This window comes from Vombatus ursinus, unplaced genomic scaffold (assembly GCF_900497805.2).
Source record: "Vombatus ursinus unplaced genomic scaffold, bare-nosed wombat genome assembly UNPS02014798.1, whole genome shotgun sequence".
In the NCBI taxonomy this organism is placed as follows: domain Eukaryota; kingdom Metazoa; phylum Chordata; class Mammalia; order Diprotodontia; family Vombatidae; genus Vombatus; species Vombatus ursinus.
Window position 1 is genome coordinate 1,492,572 of NW_020954576.1, and position 14,551 is coordinate 1,507,122.

At 39.6% G+C, this 14,551-nt stretch overlaps 1 protein-coding gene across 2 annotated transcripts in view; it reads left to right on the forward strand.

Moving 5' to 3' along the window:
• Positions 1-14,551, forward strand: part of LOC114049995 (transcriptional repressor p66-beta) — a 104,402-nt gene that overhangs the window by 83,755 nt on the left and 6,096 nt on the right. For both annotated transcript variants that reach the window (XM_027871492.1, XM_027871493.1), the window contains 6 exons: positions 7,121-7,459; positions 10,789-10,918; positions 11,273-11,404; positions 12,169-12,300; positions 12,858-13,028; positions 13,528-13,843. In XM_027871492.1, the coding sequence (XP_027727293.1) occupies positions 7,121-7,459; positions 10,789-10,918; positions 11,273-11,404; positions 12,169-12,300; positions 12,858-13,028; positions 13,528-13,843 (1,220 nt within the window). The remainder of the gene's footprint in view (positions 1-7,120; positions 7,460-10,788; positions 10,919-11,272; positions 11,405-12,168; positions 12,301-12,857; positions 13,029-13,527; positions 13,844-14,551) is intronic.

Below are 14,551 nucleotides of genomic sequence, written 5' to 3' on the forward strand. Positions count from 1 at the left end.
CCTAGTTCCATGCTTTTCCTCCTTACCTCCACACTTTGGCTTACTTGAAGACAGATCAGATACCTTCTGCAGGCGACCTTTCCTGGTCTGATCTCTCCTCCCTTCTCCCACCCTGCCACCCCCACAGGACCTTCCTTCTGAGACAACCTGTATGGACATAGTCATTTGCATCTTGTCTTCTCCATTATAATAGCAGCTCCTTGAGGGAAAGAGTTTTTATTTTTTGTTTTTTGTCTCCCGAGTGCTTAGCAAAGTGTGTGGTATATAATCAGCATTTAATAAATGCTTATTGACTGACCGAATAATTGTAGTAGACTTAATCATCATGGTTTCATGATATCTTCCAGTTTCATTCACCAGCACATGACTAGGAGCCAAGAAGGGGCATAATATACAACTGAGTTGGTTCACCAAGGGGTTACAATGGGGAAGGAGGGAGTGCATGGCCTAGGAAAGAACTGAGAGGTAGAGGGAATCAAGGTCACAGTGAGGACAAAGAACGGGTTTAAGGGATTTTTTTTGTTTTTGCTTTTAGCTTTTATTTAGAATTTTATTTTTCCTCAGTTACATGTAAAAGCAGTTTTTGACATTCATTTTTAAAACTTTTGAGTTTCAGATTCTCTCCCTTCCCCCCCGCCCCTCACCCCATTAAAAAGGGCGATATAGGTTCGATATAGGTTATACATGTGTACTCCTGTAAAACACATCCGTAATAGTCATGTTGTGAAAGAAAACATAGGCAAAAGAAAAAAAAACAAACTCAAGAAAAATAAAGTTTAAAAAAAAAGTATGCTTCGATCTATACTCAGACATCAGTTCTTTCTCTAGGGATGGATAGCATTTTTCATCATAAATCCTTCAGAGTTGTTTTGAATCATTGTATTACTGAGAATAGCTAAGTCATTCACAGGTGATCATCTTACAATATTGCTATTACTTTGTACACAGTACATTTCACTTTGCATCAGCCCATGTAAGTCTTTCCAGGTTTTTCTGAGAGCATCCTGCTTATCATTTCTTACAGTACTGTTGTACTGTATTCTGTCATAATCACACACCACAACTTGTTCAGCCATTCCCCCATTGGTGGGCATCAATTTTTAATTCTTTATCCCCAAAAAAGAACTGCTGTAAATATTTCTGTATATATAGGTTCTTTTACTTTTTGTTTTTTCTATCTTTTGGGATACAGATCTAGTAGTGGTATTACTAGGTCAAAGAGTATGCATGGTTTTATAGACCTTTGGGCATAGTTCCTAATTGCTCTGCAGAGTGGTTGAATCAGTTCACAACTCCACCAATGGTGCATTAAAGTTTTATTTTTCCCACATCCCCTCCAACATTTGTCATTTACGTTTTCTGTCTTATTAGCCAATCTAATAGATATGAGGTAGTACCTCAGAATTGGTTTTAATTTGCATTTCTCCAGTCAGTAGTGAGTTGAGTGTTTTTTCATATGGCTATAGATAGCTTTGATTACTTCATCTGAAAACTCATCATAACTTTTGATCATTTATCAATTGGTGAATGGCTCTTAATTTTATAAATTTGACTCAATTCTCTGTCTGTGTGAGAAATGAGTCATTTATCAGAGAAACTTGCTTCAAAATTTTTTTTACAGTTACTATCGCTGACTGTATTTCCCTCCATCCTCTTCCCCCCCCAGTTTTATCTGTTCTCTCCTTTCACCATGTCCCTCCTCAGAAGTGTTTTGCTTCTGACTATCCCCTTCTGTAATCAGCCCTCCCTTCTATCTGTCATCCTTCCTTCTCTTATCCCCTTCTCCCCTACTTTTCTGTAGGATAAGATAGATTTCTATACCCATTTGAGTGTATATGTTATTCCCTCTTTGAGCCAGTTCTGATGAGAGTAAGGTTCACTCACTCCCTTTCACTTCCCCCCTCTTCCCCTCCACCGTAAAAGTTTTTTTTTTGCCTCTTTCATGTGACATAATTTACCCTGTTCTATCTCTTCCTTTCTCCCCATACATTCCTCTCTTACCCCTTTATTTTATTTTTTAAATACCATCCCTTCATTTCAACGCACACCTGTGTCCTCTGTCTATATATACTCCTAACTACCCTAATAATGAGAAAGGTCTTATGAGTTACAAATATCATCTTTCCATGTAGGAATTTACACAGTTTAAGCTTTCTAAGGCCCATATGATTTCCATTTCCTATTTACCTTTTTATGCTTCTTTTGAATCTTATATTTGAAAGTCAAATTTTCTATTCAGCTCTGATCTTTTCAAAAAGAATGCTTGAAAGTCCTCTATCTCATTGAATGTTCATTTTTTCCCCCTGCAGGATTATACTCAGTTTTGTTGGGAAGGTGATTCTTGATAATCCTAGCTCTTTTAACCTCCGGAATATCTTATCCCAAGCCCTCCCACCCACTAATGTAGAAGCTGTTAAATCTTGTATTATCCTGACTATGGCTCCCACAATACTTGCATTGTTTCTTCCTGACTGCTCGCAATATTTTCTCCTTGACCTGGGAACTCTGGAATTTGGCCATAATATTCCTAGGGGTTTTCCTTTGGGGATCTCTTTCAAGAAGTAATCAGTGGTTTCTTTCCATTTCTATTTTATCCTCTTGGTCTAGAATATCAGGGCAGTTTTTCTTGATGATTTCTTGAAAGATGACATCTAGGCTCTTTCTTTAATCATGGCTTTCAGATAGTCCAATAATTTTTAAATTCTCTCTCCTGGATCTATTTTCCAGGTCAGTTGTTTTTCCAGTGAGATATTTTACATTGTCTTCTATTTTTTCTTTCTTTCAGTTTTGTTTTATAATTTCTTGATTTCTCATAAAGTCATTAGCTTCCATTTGCTCCATTCTGATTTTTAAGAAATTATTTTCTTCAGTGAGTTTTTGGACCTCCTTTTCCATTTGGCTAATTCTGCTTTTTAAGGCATTTTTCTCCTCATTGGCCTTTTGGACCTCTTTTACCATTTGGTCTAGTCTATTTTTTACAGTGTTATTTTCTTCAGTATTTTTTTTGTGTCTCCTTCACCAAGCTGTTGATTTTTTTTTTCATTATTTTCTTGCATCACTCTCATTTCTCCTCCCAATTTTTCCTCTACCTCTCTTACTTGATTTTCCAAATCCTTTTTGAGCTCCTCCATGGCTTGAGAGCAATTTTTATTTTTCTTGGAGGCTTTGAATGTAGGAACTTTGACTTTGTTGTCTTCTCCTGAGTGTGTGTTTTGATCTTTCTTGTCACCATAGTAAGTTTCAATAGTCAAGAGTTTTTTCCTGTCGTTTGCTAATTTTCCCAGCCTATTAGTTGCCTTTTAACTCTTTGTTAAAGTAGGGCTCTGCTTCCCAGGGTGGAGAGCACACTGTTCCAAGCTTCAAGGGTTTTGTGCAACTGTTTTCACAGATAACTTCTAGGGACCTGTAAGTTCTTCAAGTTCTTCCAAGGTGGTATGATCAAAGGAGAGGTGTTGACTGCTCTCCTGGCCTGTGCTGTGGTCTGTGAGTGACCACAAGAACTCTTTTCTGCCCTGGAACTGTGAGGAGGGTCAACTCTGGCCAAAAGCTCTGCTATGCTGGTACTCCTCCTTGCCTTAGGACTGCCACCCAGGACTGTGACCCAGATCCAAGTATGGGCAAAGCAAGAGTCCTGCCTCAGTACTAGCAAAAAGACTCCTGTAATCTCCTTCTGACTGGTTGTTTGGTACTCCCCCCTTTCTTTCTGCTTGTTTTATTTCACAAAATGACTAATATGAAATATGATGTATGTGACTGCACATCAGCTTACTGTCTCAGGGAGGGAGAGAATTTGGAACTAAAAATTTTTTTTTAAAAAGTTGTTTTTCCATGTAATTGGGTGAAAAAGAATTTTTTTTTAAATAATAAATTTTTTAAAAAATAAGTCTGTAGGTTTTAACCAGAATGCCAAAGAGATCCATGAAACCTGCTCTAATACTAGTTGCAGAAAACTTGCTAAACATGCACTAATAGAGTAAGTTCTTCATCAGGAGCTTCCTGTACTTAATGAAATCATAAGTCTAGGACCTATCCCTCCACCTATATTTACATTTCTGTGGACATGTTGTTTCTTAAAAGGCTGGTATTTCATTTTTGTCTTTGTATCTCCAGTACCTAGCATAGGCCCTTAAAGTACATGGGTACTTAAATGTTTGTTGAACAAATGATGATTACAGAGTTTGAGCTGAAGGAACCTCAGACACCATCTGCTCACGTATATACATGAAGAAGAGTCCATTCCCTCCATAACACTGAGAGAACCTACTACCAAGGCAGCCCATTGCAGTTTTGGACAACTCCAATGACTGGGAAGTTTTTCTATATGTCAAGCCTCGATTTACCTTGTAGCAACTTCTATCCATTACTTCCCAAACAAAGCAGAATAGTCTAATACTACTTTGTGATGGTACTTCAGATACTCAACTGTCATGTTTCCCCAATATCTACTTACGATGTAGTCTGACCAAAGCAAAGTACAACAGTGCTACATCACTTCTCTTGTCTTGGCAGCTGTACTTTTCGCAGTGTTGCCGAAGATAGCATTAGTTTTCTTTGGCTGCCATATGTATTACAGTGGTGTTGACTCTTACTGAACTTGCAGTCCCCTAAAAATCCAAAATATTTTTCAAATGAACCATATGCTTCCCCATCTTATACCTGTTTCTTGAACCAAGTCCAAAGCTTTACATTTATTCCTATTAAGCTATTCCAGGTAGGTTTTTTGTTTTTTTTGTTTTGTTTTGTTTATTTTGGCTCCTGATCCTGTCATCCAAAGCATTACGCAGATTTGATCAGTGTACTGTTGTGACTTTATCCCTTATTGATAATCATGTTAAACAGCACAGGGCTAAGTACAGACCCCTGGAACATTCTATAGGAGACCTTCTACTGCAGTGTCAAACTATTAATAACTACTCTTCTGAACTGACCAGTTAACACTTTGACTCTATTAAACTGTACTATTATCTAGCCTCCATCTCTGTCTTTTCTGCAAGAATAGCATACTTTTTTACTTTCTTTTTTTTTTAATCTTTTCTTTCACAACATGAACTAATATGGAAATATGTTCTGCATGACTGCACATATATCACATTGCCTTCTCAATGCGGGGGAAGGCAAGGAGGGAGGGAGAGAATTTGGTACTCAAAAATTTTTTTTTCATCTTTTTTTTTTTTTTAAGTGAGGCAATCGGGTTTAAGTGACTTGCCCAAGGTCACACAGCTAGTAAGTGTCAAGTGTTTGGTCTGAGGCCGTATTTGAACTCAGGTCCTCCTGACTTCAGGGCTGGTGCTCTATCCACTGTGCCACCTAGCTGCCCCAGGTACTCAAAATTTTTTAAAAATGTTAAAAAAAACTTTTTATATGTAATTGGAAAAAATGAAATAATTGAAAAAAGAAAAAAGAATAAATAACATGAGAAATTTTGTCAAATGCTTTGGTAAGATCTAGTTAAACTGTGTCATGTAGCAGTATGAGAAACATCTGTGATCTCTTCAGCAGAAAAACTTCAGTATAAAAATTTCTTCCACTGAAGCAGATTTCAGTCCACTATAATTTAGTAGATAATTTCCTAGGGAGTTTTTTGAAGCACATAAAGGTTAAATGATTTGCCAAAGGTCGCAAGACCAGTAAGTGTTAGGATTAAGATCCAGGTGTTCCTGGCTCCAGGCTTTGTTCAAAAGAAATGACCTGGCTTTTTTTTTATTATTACTTTTTTTTTTAAGTGTTGTCAGTTCCCAATATTCCTTCTCTACATAGATCTTTCTCTTTTAATAAATAAGTGCAGTCAAATAAGATAAATCGGCCACACCTGACAACAGAAGTCTCATTTCATATGTATAGGCCACTGTCGCTCTTCTGAGAATAGGCTGTGTGTTTCATCATTCCTATTAACTGCATTGATCAGAGGTTCCAGTATGTTTTAGTCTTGTTCATCTTGTCGTCATTACTATGTGTGTTCTCTTCATACTGCCTACTTTGTATTCTCTTCATTAGTTTATGAAAGTTTTTCTTTTTTCTTTTTTTTTTCTTTTGATGCAGTAATATTCCATTACATTCATATACAACATGTTGTTCAGCCATTTCCCAATTGATGGTCACTCACTTTATTCAGGTTTTTTGCTTGCATAACAAGTATAGCTATTAATTTGTGTGTGTGTATGTAATGTGTATATATTGCCTGTTATTAATGGTCATGTTAGCTTTTTTGTCCGCTTCCTTTTCTAAATGATTACTAACCATGCCTTTAATGATACATTGACCTCTAGTAACAGACTCCATTCTCTTCCTTTTATTGGAAATTGGAACATTGCCCTTTCTCAATCCTATGGTGTGCTGTTCTCAGTCTCTATGATCATTCAGACATCACCAGCAATGGTTTACCAATCATATCTTCAGTTCCTTCAGCACCCTGGAACAAACAGCAAGATACTCTCACCATCTCCCCACTTGAATATTACTTCCTTATCAAGCATTTTTGTTCTGTCCTTTCCAGTTCAAAAACCATTCTCCTTGGCACCAAAAACAGAAACAAAGTAAAAATTGATCAAGTTTGCCTTCTTCGAGATTTATTATCACTGTTTCTTCTATCAAAGTAGTATTCCTGTCCCCTTATTTTATCCTCCTCTTTTCTCCAAAAAAGGACCAAAAAACTCCCAACATTGTTGTCCTTAGCTTTCTGCATCAGCCTTGGCTTTTTCTGAGCTTTAGCACCACTAACAGCATTTTTAGACTGGATCATGTTTTTATATGCATTTTCCATTGTCTATCCTTGTTTTCTGTAGATATCTTTTAAGAAATAAGTAAGTTGATTAGTTCACTAGTCATCAACATCATTCTCTGTAGTCAACCTTCCCTTATTCTTTCTCACCAGAGTTGGGGTTTTGAATTTAGAGTTTGATTTTTAAGAGTTTCCTGTCCCTCATAGGTCATGATGCCCTATATATAATTTGATTCCATGAGATCCTTCCTCTTTTCTCTGAATCTTTTGAAATTTGTTCTCCCAAAGTCCAAGATTCGTGTCAACCTTGCCCAAATTTCTTCTTGCCTTATTAACTAACTAGAGTGTTCCAGTTACCAGCTTTTACTCTGAACTTAACCTTTATTTTCTTTCTCTGCATAGGATGGACAGAATGACAGAAGATGCCCTTCGCTTGAATCTGCTGAAGCGAAGCCTGGACCAGGCAGATGAACGTGATGATGTCCTGGCAAAGAGACTCAAGATGGAAGGACATGAGGCTATGGAGCGATTAAAAATGTTAGCACTGCTCAAAAGGAAGGACCTGGCAGGCATTGAGATGCCCCATGAGTTACCTACTAAACAAGATGGTGGCAGCGGTGGCAAGGGCTATGAGGAAAAACTTAATGGGAACCTGAGGCCGCATGGAGATAACAGGACTGCTGGACGGCCAGGCAAGGAGAACATCAATGATGAACCTGTGGACATGAGTGCTAGGAGAAGGTAGGGCTCAACCTAACTTTTTCTAGCAAAGAGTTTATCATATGAGAGAAGACTACAAAAAGTGTCAAAGAGAAAGGAAGGTGTTTTGTCACTCCAATCAAGGCAGGAATTTTTCTGTTACTTGCTTAGCCAGCTGTGGGATAGAGGGAGAAAATGTATATTACTTAACACCTGTACATGAAGCTCCCTCATCCTCCAAATAAGTTTTAAAGTAGTGCCCTCATGCTATAGCTAATAGGACTGAGATGTTTATACATCTAGGCCTCTCTCAGTTCTACCCTTGTTTAGTTACCAGAGCAAAGGGACTTAAGTCTTTAAGTTACTCCTAAACACCTGTAGCCCAGTGCTAATTTGAAAGGCTTTCTTTTCAGATTTCAAACTAGGCCTATGACTTTTTGAGCCAGAGAATTTAGCTAAAGTGAAATCTTCACTTTAGATTGAGTCAGTTTTAAATTGTGCATATAGTATTCAACCTACACACCAAGAGGGACAGGACCTAGTTTTTCTTAGGCCTTCTGGGAAGTTATCTTTATGAGCTAATTTCCTCCCTTCCTCTAGCTTTTTCTTGTCTGGTCACTCAAGTAGGAGTATAAGAAAGAATAGAGTGTACACTAGAAGCTTTGGGCTGTGATTAGAGGGTAAAGGGATTGGTATAGGGAAGAGGCTGGTTAAGAAGTAGTAGTAGTAGTAGTAGTAGTAGTAGTAGTAAGTTACTCAGTCATAGTGCTATCTTACAGGAACACTAGCTTCATGAAGCCCACTGTCCAAACCCTTGTTTTAGCTGGAAGGATGGTTACTGTTAGCTCCCAACTTCCCTTCACTTTGAGGGGCTGGTAGCTCTTAACTGAGTAGTGCTAGGCTGTGGTTCATGTCCTCTGGAGATTCAGAACAGAAGTAGAGGAAAGGTACGTGTTGTGCTAGATGGCCTCTTAAGTCCTTCCGAACTCTGAAACACAGAAATCTGAAAGCAGGAGAAGAGGTATTTGCAGTATAACCATTTCCTATCTATCTTTGTCTCTTCATCATCAAGTAGGAAAATTATACAGCTGTGACTTCTGTTCAGAAAAGCCTTCTTCGATGTAGAGATTACCTAATGTATTTAGGGGGAAATAGCAGTTGCATATGCTTAGTTTCTCTCACTTTAGAATTAAAATTAGTAACTTCCTAACTTCAACATCTGCCAGTCTGAGTCACAGGAGATGACAGCAGAGAGTAAAGACCTTGATGACATTCTCCATTGAGTGGGACTTTGGGCTTAAGACAGAAACCTTCAAAGGCTCTGTGTGCTTGGGGAGGGAACAAAATAGCTGCTCACCTTGCTAGAAGATTGATGGAAGATGCTAGAACCCTAACTCAAAAGGCTGGAAGAAAAAAAAAACTCAGCAGGGAGATGACACATTGGTTAGCCAGTCCCATGTTTATTTGCTCTATCTATTGCCCTATGCTCTGGTATATTATGGTACTAATTGTGGCTAAAAATGGAATTGCATTTGAAGTTGCTCTTCAAACATGACTTTCTAGTGTGTACTGGCTAAACCCAAAGTTTCTAGCTAATCAAACAAGCCTCAAACAAGCAGCTAGACGGCATAGTGAATAGTACTGGATTTGGAGTCAGGGACTTACCTGCGTTAAAATCTTGCCTGAATATACAGATAGGTTGAAGTCCCGTTCTAAATGTCAGAAGAGCAATATTCAAAGGCTGTTTTTGTCGACCCCACCAATGAGAAGAAAAACCCTAATGACAGTGCCACCCTCAGGACTAGAATGTTTTGGAGTGAGGCTAAAGAACATACATATATTCCATACCTACCAGCTAGGTGACACAGTGATCTGGGCCAGGAATCAGGAAGACCTGAGTTCAAAAACAGCTTTAGAGACTTAATAGCTGTGTGAACTTGGGCAAGTCACTGAACCACTGTCTGCCTCACTTTCCTTAACTGTAAAATGGGGATTATAATAGCATCACCTTCCAGGTTTGTTGTGAAAATCAAATGAGTTAGCACAGTGAATGGCACATGATAGGTGTTTTATAAATACTTGTTCCTTCCCCCTTTACTATTTCTTGAATTGGAAACCTCAGGGAAGATGAAGCCTAGAAGAATCTGTTGTTTCTTGTTTTGTTTTGTTTTTGTGGGGAGAATGGAGCTAGAATATAACTTTGTGTGAAATCTGGGTACTTAAGGCTTTTATAGCCCTCTGTTACTCCCAAGGCTTATTTCAGGCTATAGGCATTTTCCAGTATCATGGAGAAATAAGATTCTCTTCAAATACAGTGCTACTAAGTACATGGTGAATGAAGAAATCTTAAAATGGAGTCATCTGAGTCCCAAATAGGTCTGTCCCAACACTGAATAGGAATGACTTTAGCCTGGAATTAAAAGCTTTGCCTAGATAATTTCTTTCCAAGGGAGAAGGAAGATCCTGTGTATAACCTTTGGCAAAGAAATGAGATTTCTACATGTTCATGACTGGGACTTCTACCCTCCTCAGGAGAGTACAAGCTTTATTAGTCTGATCACTTATACATTGTCTTCAGTGATTCCTTAGGTTCTGGCAGTTATATTACCTTCTTTGAACTCCATGAGCTCTTTTTCTCGTGTGGCAGAACAGCTCTCTGGCTGTCTCTGAATTTGTCATGAGAGCTTGTTTCAGAGCTGCTTCTTATATCACAGTCCAGTCAGCATCCATTTCTTTTGACTGCCCTCTTTACTTCCTTTGCCTCTTAGAGGTGTGGTCTAGACAGTCTTTAACATTCTATAGTTATAAAGGAAACTTCTTAAATATTCTTAGATATTAATTATAGTTGTCTAGTATCTGTGTTAGGCTTCCTTCACATGCTACTGGTTGGGGAACTAGGACCTGTTGCCACTGTCACTTCCTAATCAGCTGTTATTTCCTGTAGTAGTTTCTTTAAGGCCAATTTACCCTAGAATTAAGGTTTGGGAAAACTATTTGAAAGAATTTTACTTAAAACTCATGTGATAAAAGCACTCATCTCCTTTCCCCACTTCTCAAGCTGAGTAAATAGGAGTGTTAAAATGGAAGAGGCCTTTGGTATGGCGGGAAAGGTATTTCAACTAAGCCTCTGCCATCACCTCTATTGCAGGTAACTGGCCTCATTTTACCCCTTAGTGGTTTCAATTTCCTGGTACTTGGTTGTCACTGCTTTCTTCTAGGTGGTGCAAGATAGACAACCCCTCACACCAAAACTCCCTTGGGTTTCTTCATTCAGTGCTGATGAGGGATTTTTCGGCTTCCCTGTGAGCCTTCATTGTTGGGGGTACCTTGATCTTCAACCCCATGTCCTTTTCTTGTCTTGTTTTATACAGTGAGCCAGACCGGGGACGGCTGACTCCCTCCCCTGACATCATTGTCCTTTCTGACAATGAAGCCTCCAGTCCTCGTTCCAGTTCCCGAATGGAAGAGAGACTGAAAGCAGCCAATTTGGAGATGTTTAAGGTAAAAAACATCTCTTTCTACATTCCTTTCTTTCTTTTTTCTCACTTTTTATCAGGTATCCCTGGACACCTAATAAAATCCTAGCAATAATTTTGACTCTTATTGGACTAGGAGGTGTGTCCAAAACGCTACTGACTAGTGTAGACTCTAGATGATAAAGCATAGTGTCACTTTTAACCTTTTAATTTACTTTTTCCTTTTTAAATATGCTTTCTCCCCTGAATTACTATTCTAGTTAATGAATTGGAGATACATTGGGTAAAAGTTTCAAAGTAAATTGAGTCTGAGTTGTTAGCCAGGGAAAGGGAGTCTATGATCACAGTACCAGGACTGACGGTTTCTACCTTTCCTCAGGGGAAAGGTATTGAAGAGCGGCAGCAACTTATTAAGCAGCTGAGAGATGAGCTACGTCTAGAGGAAGCCAGACTGGTACTGTTGAAGAAACTAAGGCAGAGTCAGCTACAGAAGGAGAATGTGGTTCAGAAGGTAATGTTCTCTTTGGGGAAAGGGGCTGGGACATGGCTAAAAGAGAAAAACTTGTTTATTGGGGAGGGGTGGTAGGGCAGCACGGTACTCTTGAAAGAACAATAATTTTTGCCTGAGTCAGGATATGGGTTCAAGTCCTCACTCTGCCACTTAGCACTTGTGTGAGTGACCCTGGCCAACTCTTACAACCTCTCTGGGCTTCAGCAATAGATTGAGAGAATTAAACTAGATGACCTCTAAGGTCTTTCTAAGTTCGTAATTTTAAGGTGCATTGTTTACTCTGATAGAGCTTATAGTATATTCACTCATCCTTTGTCCTATGATCTCTAATATCTGCAGTTCATTGAGGCAACTGGATGGCATACTGGTTAAAGTGCTGGGCCTGGAATTAGGAATATCTGAGTTCAAGTCCAGCCTCAGACAGTTACTAGCTGTATGACCTTTGGCGTGTCACTTAACCTCTATCTACCTCAGTTTCTACAGCTGTTAAATGGAGATCATAGTAGCACCTACCTCCCAGGTTGTTGTGTGGATTAAATGAGATATTCATAAAGCACATAGTAAGTGCTTAATAAATTCTTGTTTCCTTCCTTCCTTCCAAAGAGTTAGATTCAATCTGAACCCTTAACTTGGTGAACCTTGGTCTGTCCCTCAGTCAGTAGTGATTGTCATTTTAGTGCCAGAAAAAGTACCAGGTAGCTAACTATCTATCTCTCTAGGTCCTGGCCATCTCTAAATATGTATTTTCTTTTCTTTTCCTTTAGACCCCAGTTGTACAAAATGCAGCATCAATTGTCCAGCCATCTCCTGCCCATGTAGGACAGCAGGGCCTGTCCAAGCTTCCTTCCAGGCCTGGTGCTCAGGGAGTGGAGCCCCAAAACCTGAGAACATTGCAGGTATATGGGTATAGCAGCATATTTGGATCCAAGGAACCAAATCCCATCAGAGGTTATGGGCATGTGAAAGGATTAGGGGAGGAACTGACCAGATTGGAACATTACCATAGAGCAGAGTTCTATTAGTGCCATTAGATTTATATAGGAATACGACCAGTAAGCTGTGTGACCCTGGGCAGGTCACTTAACCCCAACTGCCTCACCAAAAAAGCAAAAAATTAAAAAAATAAAGAATAGGGTCAATGAGTGAACCCTTGCAGGGCTTGTTCTTTACTAAACAATAGGACTTTCAGGCTAGCTGTTCCCTAAATGGGGTGGGACAATCTTATGTTGAGCAGGTCAAGCAAATTCCCATGATGCCAAGGCAAGATTTTCAAATGTGACGTGTCACACTCTTTCTCGGGGGAAAAATGTAGAAAAAAATATCTAGTTAGAATAATCTAATGGTACCTCTCCCAAGCTTTCCTTCAGCTACTCCTAAGGAGTATTTTATGGGAGGCTTCCTGTCTCAAACCCCCAAAGTTCTGATTCAGTTCTTTCATTTTTGCCTCCTCTAGGGTCACAGTGTCATCCGCTCAGCCACCAACACAACCCTTCCACACATGCTGATGTCACAGCGAGTTATTGCACCAAACCCTGCCCAACTGCAGGGCCAGCGAGGGCCACCCAAACCTGGCCTCGTACGTACCACCACACCCAACATGAACCCCGCCATCAACTACCAGCCGGTAAGAGTACTACACAGGACAGGTAGAGATCCTGTTACCCATGGTGGCTAAGGAGTAGACTTTACATTTTTATAAACAAGAGATAATTTGGACTGAACTTGGAGAGCATTACAGAAAAGACTTGAGGGTTCAGCTGTAGTTTTTGATAGTAAGGTAGATGCCAGTTAGGGGGAAGAGACGGTTTGAGGAATTAGTAGCCCACCCAGCAAAGCCTTGAGGTAAACCTTCTTGAGAAATCTAGGGAAGTAGTGTCTAGACATTTGACCTGAGGAAGCTAGACATTCTTCGTCCTAGAAATTTTTTTCTGCATAGTCCTTTAAGCAGCTCTGGTGCCAACTTTAGCCCGTAGACATTATCATTCTCCCATTTTCTTTGGGCCCAGTGTAGTTACTGATCAGCCTATGTCATAGTAAGAAAATATCCTCTGCCAGGGAATAGTGACAGTAAGAACTGGAATTCCTTTCTTCTGTCACTGACCTTTCTTCTTATTCCTTTCCAGCAGTCAAGTTCTTCTGTCCCTTGCCAGCGCACAACATCCTCTGCCATCTATATGAACCTTGCCTCTCACATCCAGCCAGGGACTGTTAACAGAGTGTCTTCACCACTCCCCAGTCCCAGTGCCATGACTGATGCAGCCAATTCACAGGCAGCAGCTAAGTTGGCCCTTCGTAAGCAGCTGGAAAAAACACTGCTGGAGATCCCACCCCCTAAGCCTCCTGCCCCTCTGCTCCACTTCCTGCCCAGTGCAGCCAACAGCGAGTTCATCTATATGGTGGGCTTGGAGGAGGTGGTGCAGAGTGTCATTGACAGCCAAGGTAAGGTCATCAGACTTCCCCATTCACTCTGTAGGAAACTTCCAAGTCTGACAGTTTTATTTTGGGATGTGTGTCTGGGGTGAGCAAACTGTGGTTTAGTGTATATTAAGTACCTTTTCTCCCTCCTGTAGGTAAAGGGCCTACTGTGTGCCAGGCTTTATAGATATTATTTCATTTGATTCTCAAAACAACCCTGTGTGGTAGATACTGTTATTGGCCCCATTTTACAGTTGAGGAAACTGAGGCAAACTGAAGTTAAGTGACTTTCCCAGGACAGTAGAGCTATTATCTGGAGCTAGGTTTGAATTCAAGTCTTCTGACTCCAGGCCCAGTACTTTACCCCCTGTACTCAAAATGCAACACTCTACTACACAGGGATGTGGAGGGGAAGAGAACACACATATATTAAGCATCTACTATGTGCCAGGCACTGTGCTAATCACTTTACAAATATTACTTTATTTGATCCATTTGAATGAGGTAATTTATCATCTTCAAAAATCATTGATATAAATCTATGCCTATTTTAAGTATTTTTATTCTGTTTATGTATGTATTCTACGTGTATCTTTCAAGTTAGTAAACATTATGAAGGCAGGGACTTAGATCTACATGGTTCTTTTTATTAAATGCCATAAGTACGTACACATTTCAGCGCTTAGAATCTGTTTTTTGATGTTAATTTTGTGTGACAATGTGTTTGGTGCT